Source organism: Histomonas meleagridis (assembly GCF_020186115.1).
Source record: "Histomonas meleagridis strain 2922-C6/04-10x chromosome Unknown contig_120, whole genome shotgun sequence".
Lineage (NCBI taxonomy): Eukaryota > Parabasalia > Tritrichomonadida > Dientamoebidae > Histomonas > Histomonas meleagridis.
In genome coordinates, this window is record NW_027150760.1 from 145,181 (window position 1) to 166,481 (window position 21,301).

The 21,301-nt window shown below is 29.3% G+C and overlaps 4 protein-coding genes across 4 annotated transcripts; 3 read left to right on the forward strand and 1 right to left on the reverse strand.

Moving 5' to 3' along the window:
- Positions 1-9,609: 9,609 nt before the first annotated feature.
- Positions 9,610-10,811, forward strand: GO595_001192 (uncharacterized protein; the record flags this gene model as incomplete). The annotated part of the gene is made up of 2 exons (XM_067913963.1): positions 9,610-10,711; positions 10,771-10,811. 2 exons carry the CDS (start codon positions 9,610-9,612, stop codon positions 10,809-10,811), a joined length of 1,143 nt encoding a protein of 380 aa, XP_067778662.1.
- A 2,740-nt stretch (positions 10,812-13,551) lies between these two features.
- Positions 13,552-14,907, forward strand: GO595_001193 (uncharacterized protein; the record flags this gene model as incomplete). Its single annotated transcript, XM_067913964.1, has 1 exon — positions 13,552-14,907. The coding sequence occupies one exon, from the start codon at positions 13,552-13,554 to the stop codon at positions 14,905-14,907; it is 1,356 nt and encodes a 451-aa protein (XP_067778663.1).
- A 714-nt stretch (positions 14,908-15,621) lies between these two features.
- Positions 15,622-17,130, forward strand: GO595_001194 (molybdenum cofactor sulfurase; the record flags this gene model as incomplete). The annotated part of the gene is made up of 1 exon (XM_067913965.1): positions 15,622-17,130. One exon carries the CDS (start codon positions 15,622-15,624, stop codon positions 17,128-17,130), a length of 1,509 nt encoding a protein of 502 aa, XP_067778664.1.
- Positions 17,131-17,571: 441 nt separating this feature from the next.
- GO595_001195 (uncharacterized protein) lies at positions 17,572-19,950 on the reverse strand (the record flags this gene model as incomplete). Its single annotated transcript, XM_067913966.1, has 1 exon — positions 17,572-19,950. One exon carries the CDS (start codon positions 19,948-19,950, stop codon positions 17,572-17,574), a length of 2,379 nt encoding a protein of 792 aa, XP_067778665.1.
- Between the last annotated feature and the right edge of the window lie 1,351 nt (positions 19,951-21,301).

The following is a 21,301-nucleotide window of genomic DNA, read 5'->3' on the forward strand; positions in this document are numbered from 1 at the left end:
TATGTTGTTCGACCCAAATTTAAAGCATTGTGTGATATGCGTACCTGCAATTGCAATATGTACATTCATTTGTACTTATATTGTAATTAAAATTATTTCGTATATCCCTTATAGTAAATATATAATTGGATAAATTGATGAATTGGATTCTCAATAATCAATTTATTTTAGGTTTATTTTATCTGATTAATAAATTAATAAATTATAAAAATTTAAAATAATTTTTGTTTATGTTTAATTAAAGTCATTAAAAATATTTTGGCCCATTTATTATATATGTTTTTAAACTTATATAATCTGATATGACAAATGACAATTTCTGCATCAGGATTGGAAAAAACCAATGCTAAATAAAGAATTTTATGTTAAGCTTTTCGAGTTTATTTCAAAGTATGAACGAAAGAAAAATCTAAATATTTTTATGGTAAAATTTCATTATAATGGGAATTAAAAAACTCTTGTCAAGTTCAAGAAGAAATGTTCATGTCAAACATTAAATACTAATTGGGATTTCAGTAATACTATATGCTTTTTTAATAATTTGTTATTAAAGTTCTTAAAGTCCAAAGAAGTTCTACAAGTTTCAAATGAAATAAATCACAACAAAAGATCAAAAAATAATTTGTAGATGAAAATTAATGAAGAAACATCAGTTTTCCTATAACTTGACTTATATCAAACTTTTTATTTACTAACATGTGTTTTTGCTCAATTTGTTTTCTTTCTTTTCACAACAATAAACTCATATCTCATATCAATACCTGGGTAATTATAGGAAGGAACTCCCCATAAACTATAAAATTCTCCAATCCCCATATGTTATATCCATCTTGCCGATGGTCAGTTGAATCAGAAGGGTCCGCGACAATTACAATGTCATCTTTTGTTCTTTCTGTTTCCATTGTATCAATTCCAATGATAACAAGATAGTGACCGCCCCAGTCCATGTGGTGAACAATGATTGGATATCCTTGGTCAATCATCTGAATCGCCCAATTCTTAAACGACAATTCATCGTTGAAAGGCATTTCTCCAACATTTCGATTTGATATCGTCTCATAGCCAAGAGTTATTAAAGCATTCTCAATGCTTTGAGGCGGAGCTCAAGCTTTCCGTGTGAGTTATTGTGGATATCGGTGCCAATGTCAGCAATTTCTGCACAATATGACTCGTTTAATGTAGAATTTTGGTGTGTGAGATAATCAAGCGCCATTATTATACAGCCACAACCACAGGTATATGAAGAAGTTTGCTGATAAGTCCTGAAATGATTAAGAATGTGCAGCCCGTTCTCTGATTTCATGTTGTAATAATCGTTCATCGTATAGTACTTCGAATATAATATATCATTTTTGAATTGAAGTGATGCAGCACCTTTTGTTTCGTTCCCATAATAACTGCCAAGAATTGGGATGATTTGTTTTTGATAAAACTAGGAAAAGAGAAACAACAAGTCCGATAATAATAAATAGGAAAATAACGTTAATAACGATTAACACTGTTTTAGATGTGTCACGTGCCTTTTTGTGCCCTTCATCAAATTGTTGAAAACTTGCAGAAGAGCTCATTAATAGCTCTCTAAATCAAAAAATGTGGGTGAAGTGAAGCAACGGTTAACCGTCCTATTCAATTGCTTTTTTTGAAACAGTTTGTATGAATTTTGATAGGAGTAAAGTTGTTGGTGTTGTCTGTATTAACGTTCTCGTGAAAATGTGTGGTAAAAAGAAATAATTAAATTATATGTTTATCTCTGAATCATCGAATATTAAAACATATAATTATATTTTGAATAAACACTGACATATCATAAGTATTACATTGTTGAAAATGCCATTAAATTTGAATACAATTGAAAAAAAAGCTTTTTTATATACATTTCACTTTAACGGTTTCTTCATATAACGTGCTTACTTTCCGAGCACAAAAATCATCGAATAACCGCAAAAAACATACAATATTAACTAAAACCGCAAAAAGTGTGGAAAATACTCGACTTTTTTCCATATTTTGACGGCCGAATAAATTTGTAAATCATTTCATACCAGCCTTATAATGAGAAATATTTCATTAAGACACAAATAGGTTTAATTAGTGCATTACATATATGAATCCAACGGCTTAAGCTTATGAATATGTATATCTTCATATTATAATAAAAAATTTTGAGCATTAATATAATTAAAATAAGTACATTAACAATTCCACATGAGAATACATATTTGTAATATAATATCAAATGTATAAAAATTAAATAAAGTTTTGCTTCTGAAGAATTTGTTATAATTTATTCAATTTTGGAATTGTAAACAGGAATAAAATTTATCATTCAAATCGTTTTGTTAAATTCTCAAATATTTCTGTGGAATTAAATTATGGGGTGATCATGTCACAGAACAATATTGAATACAATTTAAATGAAAACAAAACAATTGATTCAAAATGATCAACCCTAATACTCTCAAATATCCCTTTTTCGTTTGTTGTCAATAAACGTTGAATTTTTTCAATTTTCTTCAAAATAAAATTCAATATCATAATGCAGAAAATGATAACATGCACGAATATACCAAGTTTTGTCAAGGCTGCAAAAAGAAAGTTTTCATTAGAAGAAGACCAAATTATCATTGATATGGTATGTAGATATGGAATACATTGTTGGAAACAAGTGGCTAAAGAAATAGGGAGAACACCACGACAATGTAGAGAAAGATGGAAGCATTATTTGTCTCCTGGAATCGATTCAAGTCCTTGGACAGAGGAAGAAGATATAATATTAACCAGAAAGTATTCTAAGATTGGCCCGAAGTGGTCTGTAATTCGAGAGTCTTTGCCTGGAAGAACTGATGTAAGCATAAAGAATAGACACGCGCTATTAATGAGAAGAGAGAAAAAAAGTAATCGCAAAAAAGAACTAATGTTAGTTACAGCAAAAAAGAAAAATGAATCTGATTCAAAGTTCATTGATGAGGCACAACATGATTTCTTCCAAGTGCTTCAGGATTTGGAGAACACGATTTTCTCTGCTGATCCATTTTCAATCACATATGAGGACTTCAATGATATTTTAAATGAACCATTCCAATTTTCACAAACACATTAAATCCAAAAAATGTTCAGCATTTATAACATTCATAAATAATAAACATTTTCTGGTATACATATTATATAAGAAATTCCTGTGTATTATTTAATTATGAATATTATCAAGTCACCCTGTTTATTCTCCATTTTTTTTCCTAAAAAGAATTATCACAAGTGTCATAACTTGACAGACATTATCAATTTATACAATATAATACATATTATGTTAACAAATAAAGATAAACTTATATAATTACAGGAGAATTTCCAAAACAAAATAACATTACGAAATAATAACAAATTTTATTTAAATATCATTAATTTCTTTTAGTGCAGGCAAAGCCTTTCTTGAGATTATCTTTATCATATCCTTTTTATTTCTATCATTCAGAGATATATCTCTGTTATTAATCTGTAACTTTATCATTATTTTTTCCAATTTTCTCAAGTTCTTATCCAACACTGGACACAATTTACATTCTCTTTGATTAATTTCATTAATTTTTTCTCTTTTCTCATTATTTATTTCAATGATTTCATTACATTTATTATTTAAATCAGAAATTTTTTCTTTATACACAGCAATATCAGCTTCTACTTTTATATCTTTTTCATTTTGGATTCCTTTTACTTCTTCTTCCATTCTTTTAATTTCATTATTTATTTTTTCGAATTCTTTTTTTTCGATTTCATTTGATTCATTATTAATTTGTTTTTCTTCTTCTTCAAATTGATTTTGAATTTCGTTTTTTATTTTTTGTATAATTTGATTTGTTTCTTCTTTGATTTTATTGGACATCGAATCGTTCGACATTTGTATATTACAAAGTTCATTTTTTAATGTTTCTTTTTTAAGTTGAAATTCTTCTTTAAATTTTTTATATTCCAAAATTTTCATTTGCGCTTTTGATTGTTCTTTAGATTTTAATGGTTCGAATTCTTTTTTTATCATTTCCTTCATTTTCGATTTCTTCATTTCATTTTGTTCACGTAATTGTAATAATTTATTTTCCATTTCTTCAATTTTTTGATTATATTTTCGAATCTTTGATTCATTATCATCGAATTGATGTTCGAGATTTATTATTTCTTTTTCTTTTATTTCAATGCTTTCACGTATCATATTTACTCTATCTTTAGCTGAATTATTTGCTTCTGAAAGTCCATTTTCATATTCCTCAGTAACTTTTTGAAGGTGTAACCGCAAAGATGAAACTTTTTGAATAGTTTCTTTCAGTTTTACTTTGCATTGATCTAATTCTTCTAATGCTTTTGTTTCATCTTCTTTCAGATTTATAGTTTCGTTTAAATATTTTTCACGAGATTTATCTATATGCTCTTCAATTTCGTTAATAGTAATAACTTTTTCTTTATCATTTTCATTTTCTTTTTTCTGTTGTTCGATTTTTTGACGAATTAATTTTTCTTCTTCGTTAAGAAATGAAATTTGTTCCAACAAAATTTTTTGTTCTTTTTCATGTTTTTCATGAATTAATTGTAATTTATTTTTATGATTTTCAATCTTTGAATTTATTTCTTTTTCACTTTTAATATTTTCATTATTTATATTAATTTCACTTAATTCGGTTTTTATTGATTTTTGATTTTCTTGAAGAATTCGTCCAAGTTCTTTTTTAAGTGCCAAAAGTTTAGCTTCATAATATTTATCATCTTGACTTTCTTTATCATAAATATTTCTTGCATCGTTTTCATAATTAACTTTAATATCGACGATTTGTTTTCTCCATTCTATTTTAACATTTTCGATTTCATTATAAATTGAACTTATTTCATCATTTAATTTTTGTATGTTTTGTTTTTGTATTTCTTTAATTTCTTTTATTTTTATATTATGCGAATTATATTTCTCATTTATTTTACTTTCAAATGATTTTTCTTCATCTTTTGTTTTTGTTATTAACTTTTGTAATGATTGTTGAAGATTATTAAGTCTTTCTTCAAACATTTGTTGTTGTTTCTCATGATCATTTTTTAATAGTTCATTTCTTTGTTCAAGTTCATATTTAATTTTTTGTTGGATTTTATCTGTTTGTTTTTGTTTTTGAACATTAACATAATTTTTGCTTTCGGAAATATCATTTTTTAATTGTTTGATTTCTTTGTTTTTTTGTTCAATAATAAATTGTTTATCTTTTACTTTATTCGTAACTTCGTCATTTTCTTTGGAAAATAATTCTGCAAGTTCATTCTTTCGTTTTTCCCAACTTAAATTTTGTTCGTTTTCGATTTTACGAAGTTCAGAATTTAATGAATCGTTTTGTTGTTGGAGATCAAAAATTTTTTCTTCAATCGATTTATATTCTTTAGATAATGTTTCTTTATAATTAATTAATGATTGATTATTTAATGATTGAAGATCGCGAATTTTTGATTCACGAAGTTGTTTAGATGTTTCAATCTCTTCTTCTGTACGTGATATAGCTTCAAGTACATTTTTAAGACTTTCTTCTTTTTGGGATATTTGCCGTTCAAAATATTGCGTTATTCGATTAGTTTCAGAATCGATCTTTTCTTTTGAAGAAAAATTAATTGATTCCATCTCCTTTTGAAGTTGTTCCATTCTTCGGTTGTGTTCTTTTTTTGAGTCTTCTAATGATTTTTGTAGTTCTTGATGTATATTACTTTTATGTTTATTAAAATCTTCTTTTTGTTGAATGATCTTGTCTTGTTGTTCTTTATAATGTTGACCTATCTGTGTATTTGCTTGATCTATAATATCATTAAAATGTTTAAAATGCCGTAGAAAATATAAATTAACTGAATTTACATAATTTGTTTGGAAATCAATTACCATTTTTTTGATGCTTCTATTTAACGTTGCTTTTTCTTCTTGATGTCTTTCGGCCATTGTTTGTTTATATTTTTCTATGGCATAATCTGCATCTGTTAATAATTGTCGAATTACTGATGAATCTATTTGACGTGTAATTTTTGTAGACCGAAGAATATCAAATAAATTTTGTTGATACTTTCTCTGGAGATTTTCAAATGTATCTCCCATTAGAAAAACATATTAACGGTCGTCACAATAACGTATGTTTTAGGGTGGATCATTTTAACCGAAAAAGCATTTTGTGTTCATAACTGGTCGTATTCAAAACAACTCTCCATTAATGGAAACCCCAAATCGGGATGCCTCGTATAATTTAAATATTCTACTAGGCAAACCCGATACCCCTTTATTGGATGTGTTAAATGTTCCAAATGTTCGTTCATTATTTCGAAAACAAAACAATCAATTAAATCAATATTTAATTTTACATATCATAGAAATTCTTGATATTATATTTGGAAACATAACACAGAATATAAGTGCGGAAATCAGGTATACAGCTTTTTTTATCTTAACAACACCATCTCCATTATTTGATTCACAGTTATCAATAAATCAACCTTTTCTTCAAAAGTTTAATGGTATCATATCAAGTGAAGAAAAGATTTCATTGTCTACTCTCAATACGTTTTCTGTTATTTTTGAATTTTTAATAAAATCAACAAATTGCCTCATTCTTATTCATTACCCAGATAAAAATAAACTCATACCAAAACTTCTTAGGTACATTGATACAGTTTCCATATATAATTTATTACTCTATATCATTGATAGAAGTTCAATAAAAGTTATCACGTCATTTCTATCAGAATCAAATGTCACAGATTTATTTTTAGATTCCTTAACAATCAATGAGAAATATTTTGAACTTTTATCTCACGTTGTCAAATCTGCCAAATTAGATTCACCATTAATTGTCCCTTTTTATTCAAAACCAGTCATAACCAAATTATTCGAAATAGTTCTTAATCATAAATCTGCTTCATCATTTCGACTAATTCTTGATCTTTGTAATTATTTTCAAAATATGGATACAAAACTTCCATTTTTTACAATACTTTTTTCTGTCTTTGATGATTTCATTGATTTCATCAAGCAAAGCTTGACCTTCACCTTAGCGAAATCTAATGCATTATCAATTGTAATCTTTTGTATAAAGAAAACCAACAAAGGGAAATTAACCCCCCAAATTGTGGAGTTTACAAAAGTTTTGTTTGAGCACTTTTTACAAAATCCCACAAACACTTCACTTCACCTTTCATTTTTGACACTTTTCAAAAATCTTTTTTCGATATCAGACACGATAATTGATTCATTAAATCTACGATCCCGAATCATAGAAATCTATCAGAAGCGATATGAAATCAATGCATCATATTGGGGTATTTTATTAGAAATATCACAAATCATTAATGATTCGATTGATGATTTTGATGACAATGAAGAATGGAATCAATTTGCACGTAATACGATTGATCCACTTATTCTTCAAATCGAAAAATCATATGGTGGTAATTTACCACTTTCATCTGAATATGATTTCTCAGATAATAGTGATTCATTTGACATAGATTTTGTCGAAGATGAATCACCAATTAGTACCACTGATAACAATGAATCATCATATGAATATTATGAAGAAGATGAAGAAGATGAAGAAGAAACGACAGAAGATTTCCATTGGTCATTAGCAGCATTAATACCAAAAACGAACATCTCCAAACCTATTGACATTAAATTATTATCGACATTACAACGTAAGAAGCCAATTGACTTTATGAAGTTTTCATCAGATAATAAATATCTTGCGATAGTATTTGATGGATGGCTTGAAATGTTAATGTTTCCATCATTAACTATCATCTTTAAAATGATATTACGATCTCCTGTAATATCCATTTTTTTTACTCATGATAACTCATTATTAATATGTTGTTATAGTACTAAAATATCATTTTTTAATGTGAATGATGGATCATTACGATTAACGAAGCCAATCGAAAGATGTTATTTTATAACACTTTCACCAGATATAACAAAGGCAGCGTTATTAAATGGTAATGGGACACAAATTTATGAGTTTTCGACAATGAAACAAATATCATCATTTAACAAAATACAATTTGAAGCAACTTATACTACGTTTTCTAATCAATCTGATGTTATTGTTACTGGTTATGAAGATGGTAGTATTGATATATATAATATTAATGACAAAAAAATTGTTAAACAAATTTTATTGTTCGAAAATAGTCCAATAACTTGTTTAACAATGTCCAACCAAAAAATTTTCGCGTCTTCTGAAGAAACAGTTGTAAAACTTATAAATAATTATGAAAATAATAACATAACAGAGTTATACGGTCATACTGCAACTGTTGTAACTATGGATACAAAAAATAATTTGCACATATCGGGATCAGAAGATAATACTGTAAATGTGTCACAAATCTTCGACGAGAAAATGGAATATTCGTTGGAGGCTCATCAAGGACCTGTGTTAGCTGTGGCGTTTAATAACAATGGTAATATGTTCGCTTCTTCGGGAATGGATTGTAAATTAAGAGTTTGGGAAATTGTGGATTTGGAAAAGAAATAATTTTGAAATATTTATGTATTTGTATTTTTTTAATAAGTACAAAATATATATCATAAAAAAATTGTTAAATATACATTATTTGGTTTGTGATATTTTTTTTTAATAAATCACTTTCTATTTCACTTTATTACTATTTGAGTTAATGTAAACAATTTATTTGAATAATTTAATATTTGTTTGAATGATTTCAAACAGCACTTTCAGAAGCAGTTGAAAACAATAATATAGAAATAGTAAAGTTACTTTTAGATAAAGGAATTGATGCTAATATAAAAACTATTAATTTGAATAATTTAATATTTATTTTAATAATTTGGAATTTAATTAAATTGTTTGAAACAGCACTTTATATAGCAGTTGAAAACAACAACATCGAAAAAGTAAAATTACTTTTAGAAAAAGAAGTCATTGATGTAAAATGCATTCATTTCGATGATTTAGAATTTATTTTAATAATTTGGAGTTTATGTTCATAATTTATAACAGCATTGATGGTTGCAAATGAAGAAATAGCCGATTTATTATATACTTACATAAAGAGTCATTAAATATGATTGATTTACAAATATCATATAGATAAAGAAACACAACCCTTAGTATTTCATCATGGTAATTTAAAAGTTTTTAAATTTTTCTTCCTTATGAATCAAATGCCTTATTATATTCATCCAGAACTTCCGTTATCTAAATTTTTCATAATCACTAACTTGCATCTGAGGAAAATTTTGTTGCCTTAAGTAATTGATTTTCTTCTTCCAAAATATTTATATTGAAAACGTTGGGTACCCAGAAGTTACTCAAATTTTTTCCGGCAAAATTTTAACGTATTTGGGGCGACCCATATTTACACAATTTATTTTTGCTGATTCAGCTATAAATTTTAAACTTATTTATGTGTACCTTAAAAATCCATAATGTCTTTATAATAAAATAAAATGTTTTTGTTTGATATATTTAATATTGTCTAATAAAGAAGATTATGAACTTTGAGCAATGAAAAGTTATGTTTATCCATTCTAACCGTCGTTACTATTGAAATCCAAAAAAGTGACATACACTTAAGTTGAATAATTTAATGGATCTGCGGCTTCGTAAGAGCAATGCAGTGAATTTTAATAATCTATCCACATTTGTTGACAACTACTCATCATCAGATGATGATCCTTTTGATGTATTAGATCAAGATGATTATCCATTTTTACCTCAAAAAAGTGTTTCTCAAGAATTCACCATTGATTTAGCAACAATGTTTCAAGTCCATTCTATTCCAAAAGAGCTACCAAAGTCTTATCCAGAATCTTATGTTATCTCAGGTTCTGAATATTATTTAGAAAAATTCAATAGCTCAACAATTCCCTCAATTCCACTCCGAGTTGAGCCGATTGAATGCATTGTTGTTGATGCCGCTCATCTTGAACAATTTCCAAAACCATCTTCAACATATTCAGCCAAAAAACCCGAAGTTTTTGCATGGTTTGATGCACAAACCGCCTTTCCATCAGAGTATCAAACCACTGTTCAAAGTTATTTCAAGAACAATTACAATTGTATTCGTTCTCATTTACGATTTTTCTTTTCCATCGCTCCGAGTTATGATCGGCTTCAAAACATAGCATCCATTCGACGAGAAGTACCAGCAGGGCGCATACTTTTCCATTATGTTGGCCATGGTTTTCCACGAATTACTGATAAGAACATTTGGTGTAGTGAACGTCGTTCCACCAATTTCACACCTTTTGATCTCGAACAATTATTTTCTAAGCTTTCTCCTCCCACTTGGTTTATCTTTGATTGTTCAAATGCAGGTGTTGTTATTCCAGCATTTCTTCGAGCCGAAGAAAAGCATCCAAAGAATGCACTTGAATGTGATTGGTCCAATTGGTTTTGTGCATGTGCGACGTCAGCAGGTGAAGATTTACCACAAGAGCCATATTTACCACGTGATTTCTTAACATCAGTAATTCTTACGCCCATTAAAATGGCGATTGTATGTCACATCTTACAACATTATCGTACCACTTTAATTGGTCCTAAATTTCCATTAGAATTACCATTTCCACATTTATTAGATGAACGTTCATCTGATATTTCACGATTATCATTAGTTTTGACCTCATTAACTGATGCGATTGCAGCCGATTCATTACCACGAGAATTATATCATAAGATATTTCGATGTGATCGATTATCAGCTGTAATATTCCGACATTTTTTATTAGCGCAATTCTTATTAAAGCCTTATCGAGTACATCCCATATCACATCCATCAATTCCTGATTTATCAATGCATAAATTATGGAAACAATGGGAAGTATGTATCGATACAACAATATGTTCTATAAATATCCCACGGCCTTCATTTGCGACTGAACTTTATTCACGAATGGAAAAATCATTTGAAACTATGTTACAAAATGATCAATTAGAACTTGTTCGACCTTATCATTTAACATTATTATTTCATATGATGTTTTATGAGACACAAAATGATAAACCATTATTTTTATTAACGGAATATTCAGCGTCAACTAAATCATCACCTGAAATGTTAACAACAGTTTCATTATTTAATTCATTATTTGCTAAATTAATTAAGACTAATAGAGAAACATTAGCATTTCATTCATTATGTTTCTTAATATTAGCATTATTATTTCATAACCCGACTTTCTCGATTGAGATACGGAAAGAACTTGATGTAAGTTCATTTCCTAATTTTATCTTTGATGAAAAGTTAAATGAGTCAACACGTATATTATTAACTGCTATCTTAGCTACATTAGTAGTATCACATGATGGATTTCAACAAATTTGTACTAACATCGAATTCCTAAAAAGAGTACGAAAAGAATTAGAACAATCATCTGAGAAAAGATCGCAATGGTTATTATTATTAATACGAAGAGCATTTCATTTATATTCGCCTGATACAAGTGCATTTGTATCTAATGGATTACATGTACAAACAGCGTTATTTATTAAGCAAAAGTCACCTTTAACTAGAGCAGCAGCAATTGGTACATTAACATGTTTTTTAAGGCCTTTTGAATGTTGCGTTAATGGACAATTATTATTATTAGCATTACCGACATTTATGGATGTATCATTTATAGTTCGATTTCATTTGTTATTAATGTTAAAGAAATTCATTATATCATTTGATTGTTATAGTGAAGTTTTAGATAATGAAATGATTGATTTCCCAAATGATTCTTATCAATCATTAATGAATTCATTTTATAAGACAACGAATTTTAATCATGAAGAAATGTTTAATTTGATTGATGAATTAGTAAATAGTAATGATTTCATGGTACATATATATTTAGTTGCTTTATATGTTATTAAATTATATTCAGAAGATTTACATGAATCAATTCAAATTCTCGCAAAGAAAATTTTGGAATTTGTAGATAAACAAAAAGAAATTCATCAAATTTTATTGACAAAAAGAAAAACAGTTGATGACTTAGAAAGTGAAATTGATTTCGAACAAATAGGAATTCCGAATCTTGATCAAAACGAATCATTACATCAAATCATTTTACATAATTTAATACTTTCGAAACATTGGAAATATGAATACAAAGAAGAAAATAATGTTAATAATAATAATGAAGAAGAATTGAAACAAATTGAAGTTAAAGATATTATATTTGATAATTCATTGATGAAATCTGAAATTAAAATTAAATCATCGATTAAAAATATTTGTTTCAACGCGAACTCTTCGGGTTATTGCGTCGTAACTTCGGATTCTGTTTCATATTTCGATAAACAAAAATCGAATTTGAAAAATGATTTCGAAAATGTTTCGAATTTGTTTGTTTCTGAATGGAACAATCAAACGAAATTTATCATCACTACCATCGACGGATTTGTTTTGGTGTGGAATCCTAGCGATAAAACTTTTAACATTTCATTTCGTTGTTCGAGTTCGAAATTATTATTAACAATTTCGAAATTTGAACCTTTTATATTATATACAATTAATAGTAAAAATATTTTAAGTAAATGGAACTTAAAAGAAGAACTTCTGGCAAAAGAATGGAAAATCAATATAAATGAAGAAATTACTTCTTTTACTACAAATGATAATTCTTTTGTTATTGGAGACATAAAAGGAAATTTACACGAAATGAATTTGAATGAGAACGATGAAATAAAGTTAACAAAAATTGGTGACAAAGTGGTCGGAAGTAAAGTTCTTAAAATACAAACGGTGGAAACGGCGGTTTTGTTTTTGACTGAAGATAAAAATTTATATAAAGTACAAAATAATGAAATCATAAATATGAAAAATGACGTAGTTGACTTCGAAGTAAGAAACAATATAATGTTCTTGGTGAATGATGGAAAAATACCAACCGCAGAAGATATAAATGGAAAATTGATTGCTGAATTTAAAGATGTTAAAGATGCAGAAATGTGTGCTGTACATAGATCACTTCCTACTGTGGCATTTGCTACAAGGAATGGCTCCATTGTAATGTTTAGAAATGTAAAATAAACTGTAATAAAATTTATGTGACTTTGTTTGTAAATTACTTTAATAATTAAATAATAAATAAACTTTGGATTTCAAATAGAAACAAAAATAATATTATTATGAATGCTATCTTCAAGTGAAGTTGTCATCCCGCTGGGAAAATAAAGTAAGTGATGCTGTGCGTTTGCATGTTTGAAATAAAGAGCCACTGCAAACAATTTGTGTTTATTGAAGGTAACACATTTTTTCTCGAGAAAACATGGAAAACTTATTAAGTAAGTTTTATCATTTTATTATTCTAGTTTTCTTGTATATGTTTATTAAAATGCGGAACCTATCCAAGATTTATTACAAATTTAGAATATATCAATTCATATTTCATATTCAAGACGTATATATTGATATTTTGATATATCCAAACACTGTAGTGACGTGCAACACCAAGGTTATTAAAAATTCAAGTTATAATCATTGATTTTCGTTACAAAAAATTATTAATAATTTTAACGTATTTTCAGCTCTTGTTGGATGAGCCAACTCACGAAGGAAGAAGAACAAAAAATTCTAAAAGAGACTCCAAAAATGTTAGAAAGCTATGGAGTTTCTAATCAAATGAAAGCTCAGTTTATTCAACATATTGCTAATGAAGTCGTTGGTTCTGATAATCCTTACTTTTTCTCTATGCAACCAAAAATAAAAACAAGGAATACAAACAAAGCTTGGATGAAAGCGTATGCACTTGTTATGAATTATCTTAAAGAAAATAATTTGATCCTTACTTCACAAACAATTGATTGTGAATTTAAGCAAACAAAAACGCAAAATCCAAAAGGTTCTTTAAGAGATTTCAATTCAAGTAGTGATCAGTTTAGTGATTTACTTGAATACGTTCCAACCGATACAGAAGCAGAATTTCAAAACAAAGTAAAGGATTTTGTTTTACGTTCCGAACACGAAATACCGAAGATAACAAAAGACAAAAATATTATATCTCTTGACAAAAATAATGAAAATGGCGCATTTTTAACGCAGGCATTAACTCTTCCACAGAAAGAGGAAGAAGACGAGAAAGAGCGCAAAATGGAAAGTTCATCATCAAAGGGTAAAGAAGAAAATTTCGAATTAGAAATTGATGACAAATTCTTATCAAGTAACAAAGAAGAAAACAATTTTGAGCTAAACAATGACAAAAGCAAAGACACAAATGAAGAAGATTTAGATTTAGACATAGATGATGAATTCATTTCAAGCGACAAAGATAAACCCAAAAAAGAAGTTCACAAAGAGGAAGAAGAAAACTTCGAAATCGAAATTGATGAAAACGAATTCTCTGCCGAAAAATCTAAAGATCAAAAAGATGACGATGATTTAGACATTGACATTGATAACAGCTTCTTATCAAGCGACAAAGATAAACCACAAAAAGAAGTTCACAAAGAGGAAGAAGAAAATTTCGAAATAGATATCAACGAAAAGACAATTTCAGACAACAAAGAAAACAATAAAAAAGAAGAAGAAGATAATTTCGAAATAGACATCGATGATAATTTCTTGTCAAGCGACAAAGAGAAACAAGAAAAAGAAGACGACAAAAAAGAAGATGAAAGTTCTGTTTCGGACTTTTTTGATCGATTCGAGGATTTCGATGTCGAATTATCAAACGATGAAGACCAAGTGAACGAAGGAAACAGTGTCGGCGTTGATGAAGATGTTCTTGATTTCAACGATGAGGATGGCGAAGACGATTTAGTTCAAGAAAACCAAAACAGCGAAACACAAAACGAATCAAAAAGCAGCCAAAAGCAATCAAGCTTCCACATAGATGATAGCATGAATTTCTCAAGCGACCAATTTAACATAGATATTGGTGATTCAGACGAGTAATATAATATTTCTTTGTATTTGCCTAAATAAATGATTTATACATATGTTGCTATAAATATTGTTATATGGGATTATAAATATAAATTTTTAAGCTAAAATATTACAAACCTATACATGAAGAAATGATGGCAAAATCAGTAATAATACATAATACAAAATTAAATCGATTTTATTTTGTAAAAATATTTTGCGTTCAAAAATATTCTGGTTCATATTTCACTATAAATTGTACATAAAAATGATATATAAAAATTTTATCAAAAATTATATTAATGGATAAATAAATTTATATAAATATCTGAGAAAAATTATTATATTCTTATATAAAAATTTTCAAATCGATTAAAATATTTGAAAAAATTAAAACGCATTTATATTCTACATATTAAAATTCAAATTTGAAGATACTATTATTAGGTATTTATATTATGTTGAAATTACTTTTGGTTCGTATTTATTTCCAACATATATATAAAAATCATAAATGATGATGTTTTTAATCACTTCATCTGATCCTCAGAAAATTGAATATCTTATAACGTATTTAGTTTTTACAATCGTGGGCCCAAACATTTGTTTTTCCAAAAATTATTTGGTTTAGTGGTTTGAATTCAATTTTTTGAGTCGATTTGCCAGCCCATTTCAGAAAATTTGTATCGCTCATTCAATTAAGTTTGTTTTGCAGTTTGGCCAAACCGTTATTTCACATTACATATGAAAGACGCAAAAAAGGGAAATGGAATGCTTATATTTTCCATTGTCGCTATCATCGGATTGGCGGCTTCTGGAGCATATTACTTTTTAATGGTATATGAGCCTCCTATCAAACATCTTCCACCAAAATTTAGAACAAATCTTGGTGATGATTATGGATATGATGGCAAGCTTAACCAAATCCGTGATAAAGATATGAAGCACCTTAATGGTTCAATTTATTTAGATTATGCCGGAAGTGGGTTATACAGAACTTCACAGATCGAAGGCGTTTTTAATACCTACAAACATAACTTGTTTGCTAACCCTCATTCATTATCACCCGCATCGGCACTCACTACAGAGCTTGTTGAAGAAACTCGTGATAGAATATTGAAATTTTTAGGAACAACTTCATCAGAATACACAGTAATTTTCACAGCTTCTTGCACAGCTTCACTTCGACTTTTAGCAGAATCTTTCCCATGGTCATCTAAATCATTATATTTATATACAAGAGATAATCACAACTCAGTTCTTGGTGTTCGTAGGTGGGCAACTCACTTCGGCGCTACCTTCAGGATGGCTAACGAGGAAGAACTTCAAGGTCAAGGTAACAGAAAACAAGATTCATCATCTGTTGCTAGTCATCTATTTGCATATCCACTGGAAGAAAACTTTGCCGGCAAGAAGTACCCACAAGAATGGGTACGAAAATTCAAGACAACTGATTTTCCAGACAAATTTGCAAAAGGAAATTGGTATGTTCTCCTCGATGCATCAGCTTATTTACCAACAAACGAACTTAACCTTCATAAGGTACAAGCAGATTTCGTTGTTATGAGTTTCTATAAGATTTTCGGATTTCCAAATCTTGGAGCACTAGTTGTTAAGAATGATGTTGTTCCAAACCTAAGGAAAATGGGATTCGCAGGTGGTTCTGTTGTTATGGCCACATGTGGAAAAGATTTCGCATTACTTCAACCAAGAGGATGCTCAAGATTTGAAGATGGAACGATTCCATTTTTATCAATTCTTGCTCTCAAGAATGGTTTTGATGCCCTTGACGCCCTTGGAATCAAGAACATCAGCAAACATACATGGTGCGTTGCACGTGAACTTTATGTTCGCTTGAACAACATCAGGCATTCAAACGGTCGTCCGGTGGTTAAAATTTACGGGAACCACAATTTGAATGACCCATTGAAACAGGGCCCCATAATCACACTCAACTTTTTGAATAGCACCGGCGGCTATATCGGCTATAATGAGGTGATGAAAAATGCCGCAAAAGAAAACATCAACATAAGAGTAGGATGCTTCTGCAACCCAGGAGGATGCACGAAAGCAAACGGCCTTACCGATGATGAGGTTGAAGAGTATTATAAAGAAAAGACAAGTTGTCACGATAGCATCGACATTGTAAATGGAGTACCACTTGGCGCTGTTAGAATATCAATGGGAGCTTACACATCTATGGAGGATGTGGAGGCGTTCACTAACTTTGTAGAGAAATACTTCGTTCATTAAATAGATAAAATGAATTCTGTTTTGGAATTAGCGAATCTGTGAAATGAGTGCCACTTTTTGATAGTTAAATAATAAATATTATTAAAAATCGGTAAGTCACCCTGAAATATTCATTATGCAATAAGATACTTTTCTTTTTCAGTAAATTTTTTTGCCTTCACAAACAACGGTCGCTGACAATAAACTTCCGAAATCCAAAATTGAATGTTACTTTGTATCGTGTACAAAAAGTGAAGCCGATGCTTTTGCAACAGAAAAGAGTAAGTTAAAAAGGCGAACGAATTCTTTAATAGTTCGAAATAAAATGAGTTCATCAAACCTTTGAAAATAAACAGAAGTTCGCTAGTGAAGTCACTTTTGGTAACAGTAAATGTGATTCTTTACTGTATAAAGAACATTTCAATATAATTTACTTTCGCTTTGTTTGCTAATATTAAGATTTTAATCATCGCTTTGCTTTCCACTACTACTGCCGCTATCACTTGAACTACGGTCACTTCCTTTATTTGATGGTTTTGTGTTTTCTGTGTCTTCGCTTTCGTTTCCTTCGTTTTCACTACCGCTTGAGCTGCGGCCACTTTTTGCTTCACTTGATGATTCATTTCGCTCTTCTTTTGTGTTACTGTCACTTGTGCTACTGCCACTTTTAGCTTCGTTTGATTTTGAGTTTTCCTCAGCTTCATGCGTTTCTTCTTCTTTTGTTTCACCATCGCTTGAACTGCTGCTTTCTTTATTTGATGGGTTTGAATTTTCCTTAATTTCATTCGTTTCTTCTTCTTCTTTTGTTTCATTATCACTTGAATCACTGCCACTTTTTTCTTTGTTTGGCTTTGTGTTTTCTGTATCGCTTTCATTTCGCTCTTCTTTTGTATTACTGTCATTTGTGCTACTATCACTTTTAGCCTTGTTTGATTTTGAGTTTTCCTCAGCTTCATGCGTTTCTTCTTCTTTTGTTTCACCATCGCTTGAACTGCTGCTTTCTTTATTTGATGGGTTTGAATTTTCCTTAATTTCATTCGTTTCTTCTTCTTCTTTTGTTTCATTATTTTCTTCTGTATTACAATCACTTGCGCTGCTGCCACTTTCTTTGTTTGATTTCGAATTTTCCTTAACTTCATTTGTTTCTTCTTCTTCAGCTTCATTGCTGTTATCACTTGAACTGCTATCACTTTTATCTTCATTTGATTTTGAATTCTCTTTATTTTCGTGCGTTTCTTCTTCTTTTATTTCGTTATCACTTGCGCCGCCACTTTCTTCATTTGATTTCGAATTTTCCTCAACTTCATGTGTTTCTTCTTCTGCAGCTTCATTTGTTCCTTCATTGCTGTTATCACTTGTACTGCTTTCACTTTTATCTTCATTTGAATTCGAGTTTTCTTTAACTTTGTTTTCAATTTGTGATTCTTCACTTGATGAGTCCGCAATTTCTTCGTTTATATCATTATTCTGTTTTTCGTCTGTTGACTCTTCAACATCATCACTATCATCAGATGATTTCTTAATTTCTTCTATTTCTTCTATTTTATTTGATGATTCCGATTTACTTTCACTTGAACTATTTTCATTTTCATCACTGTTACTATCACTTGAGTAATTATTATTATTCTGTATTTCTTCGTTTGATTCACTTCCTTCATCTGAAGCATCACTTGATTCGCTATAAACTTTGTCTTTGTTTTCTTGAATTATTTCCATTTCTTTGTTATCTTCTTTATCACTATCAGATTTAACTTTTTCTTCTATTTCATTTTGACCTGAACTACTTTCACTTTCTGATTCTGATTCATTACTTTTATCATTTTCGACCATTTCATCATCTAATTCACTTAAATCACTTTCACTTTGTCCTTGTTTCGATGCTTCTTCATCGGAACTTTCTTCTAACGTTAATTCTCCTTCAATTATTAACTCATTTATATCGATTTTACGTTTCGGCATTAATTGTAATTCGCTTTGGATATCTATAGGTGGTAACAAAGTGCCTCTCGACAAATATGGATGACGAGGACGTGGAATGAAATCAATTGATGACAATGCTGTTCGAGCGATTTCTTTGTTTTGTTCTTCTTCTTTCTTTTCTTGTTGCTTTGTTTCTTCTTTCTTTTCTTCCTCCTCTTCTTCTTCCTCTGATTCTTCATCTAATTTACTTAAGTAATCGCCAAGTAAATCTTTGATTCTCTTTTCACGCGCTTTTAGTATCTTTTCTCTTAGTTCCTTCGCACTGAGACCTGCATCATCTGATTCATCCGACTTTTTCTCTTTCTTTGAAGGAGATGTTGGCTGTAATTTACTTAACTTTTCTGTTTTATTGTTTTTTCCACTTTCGTTTGCATTCGATGATCGTGTTCGTTTAGTTTGCGCTTTATCTTCTGTTCCACTTTCGCTTGCGTTTGAGTGTCGCGGATGTTTTTTATGTTTACTTACATTTCCTTTGCTCCCATCTCCTGAACTTGCACTTTCTTGATTTGATTCTTGTTTAGGTGTATTTGGTGTTTTTCGTTTATTTGCATTTGTTTTTTCAGTTCTGTTTTTTTTACGTTGTTCGTTTGAAGTTTTTTCTTGATTTGATTCTGCCTTTGGTTGATTTGTTGACTTATGTTTACTTACATTTGATTTACCGGATTTACTTGTTTCTTCTTCTTCACTTGTTGTCGATTTTATGTCTTGTTCGTCTTCTTGTTTTATTTGAGATGTTTTATCTGCTTTATTTCTTTTTCCTCCTTCATTTGCATTGGCTCTCTGCTTTTGCCGTGTATGTGTATGCTTACTTTCGGCTTCTGTTTTCGGCTCTTCATTTTTTGCTTTTGTTTCAGAGCTCATATTTCCATTCTATTCAAACGGTCATTTTCAGAAGTTTCTGAATTTTTTGAGAAGTAAATTATTTGTCAGCATAAAAATAATTGAAATTCTTATTGCAAGTAAATCTCATCACGTCCTAATAGAAATGGACTAACTTCATCTGCTTCTGGCAATTCAGTTAAAATTGGTGTTGGACAAATGTCAGTGGTATTTTGAAATAATAACGCTGATTCGAATTTCATTAATTGATTTCGATTTGCAATTCTTTTACAATGTATAATCGGATGTATTAGGTCTGCAGATAATACCCAATATTCCCCACCAACTATTAGGCTTGGAATTCTTTTTGCAATTATTACTTCCTTATGACATCTTAATTCATTTATTAGCCTGATAAACTTCGGTGAATCCGATTGAAGAAGTTGCGTTGTCCCAACTATAAAACTCTCAGAAATTTTCGATGCTAAAATACGACATTTTGCAACTAGCTTTGAAATGCATATTTCACTTTCTTTCCAAGGAATTAAAAAATTACCAATTGAATATTCCTTCTGCGTTTTCGTATTCTTTAATTTTTTATTAGTGACTGAACAATAAATATTTGATCTGATGAAAATAGGTAAATTATGGCATTTACAAACATCTTTCAATCCAACTTCTACTGAAGGAATTGTAAGAAGAGTTCGTTGGCATTGAATCATATTTGATGATACTTCTAAAAGATCATTAATTGGAGGGAAAATTAAATTTTCTGCAATTGTACGAAAATATTGAAATAAACAATCTTCGCAATTTTGGAATTGTATCACTTGGAATATGTTTAACGATGCAATTTCTGTTGCTAATTGTGTCTGATCTCCAACTACTATAATTTTTAAATTGTTATTTGAGTCTAATGTCATTTGAACTCTTTTTAATGTCTTTTCTATTTCTTCATCCCATGGAAAATCAGAAGATATAAAGACTTGAATTTGTTGTTGTCGATTAAAACTACAAAGATCAATTGTTGTGCACAAAGGATTTTGACTTGAAGATACAATGTCGCCAGCGAATTTGTTATTTTTGAGCATATCTAAAGTTTTCCTTAATTCTTGAAAAGAGAAGTCACCAGACATTAAGTTATGTATAATTCCTTCTGTATCAATAACATAAATTGTCCATGAAAAGAGTTTACTTACTTCAGGTGAACAAGAAACTAAAAAATATGCATGTTCCCAAAGCGCATCCGCTAAATTCGATGCTAATATTGTCGATGGAATAGGATTTTCATCCGTATGCCGTAAATCACAAATAAAAGAATTTGAAATTAACATTTTTAATTAAAACATCAAAAATCACATCAATTAACCGTCGTTTTGGACCACCCCGAATT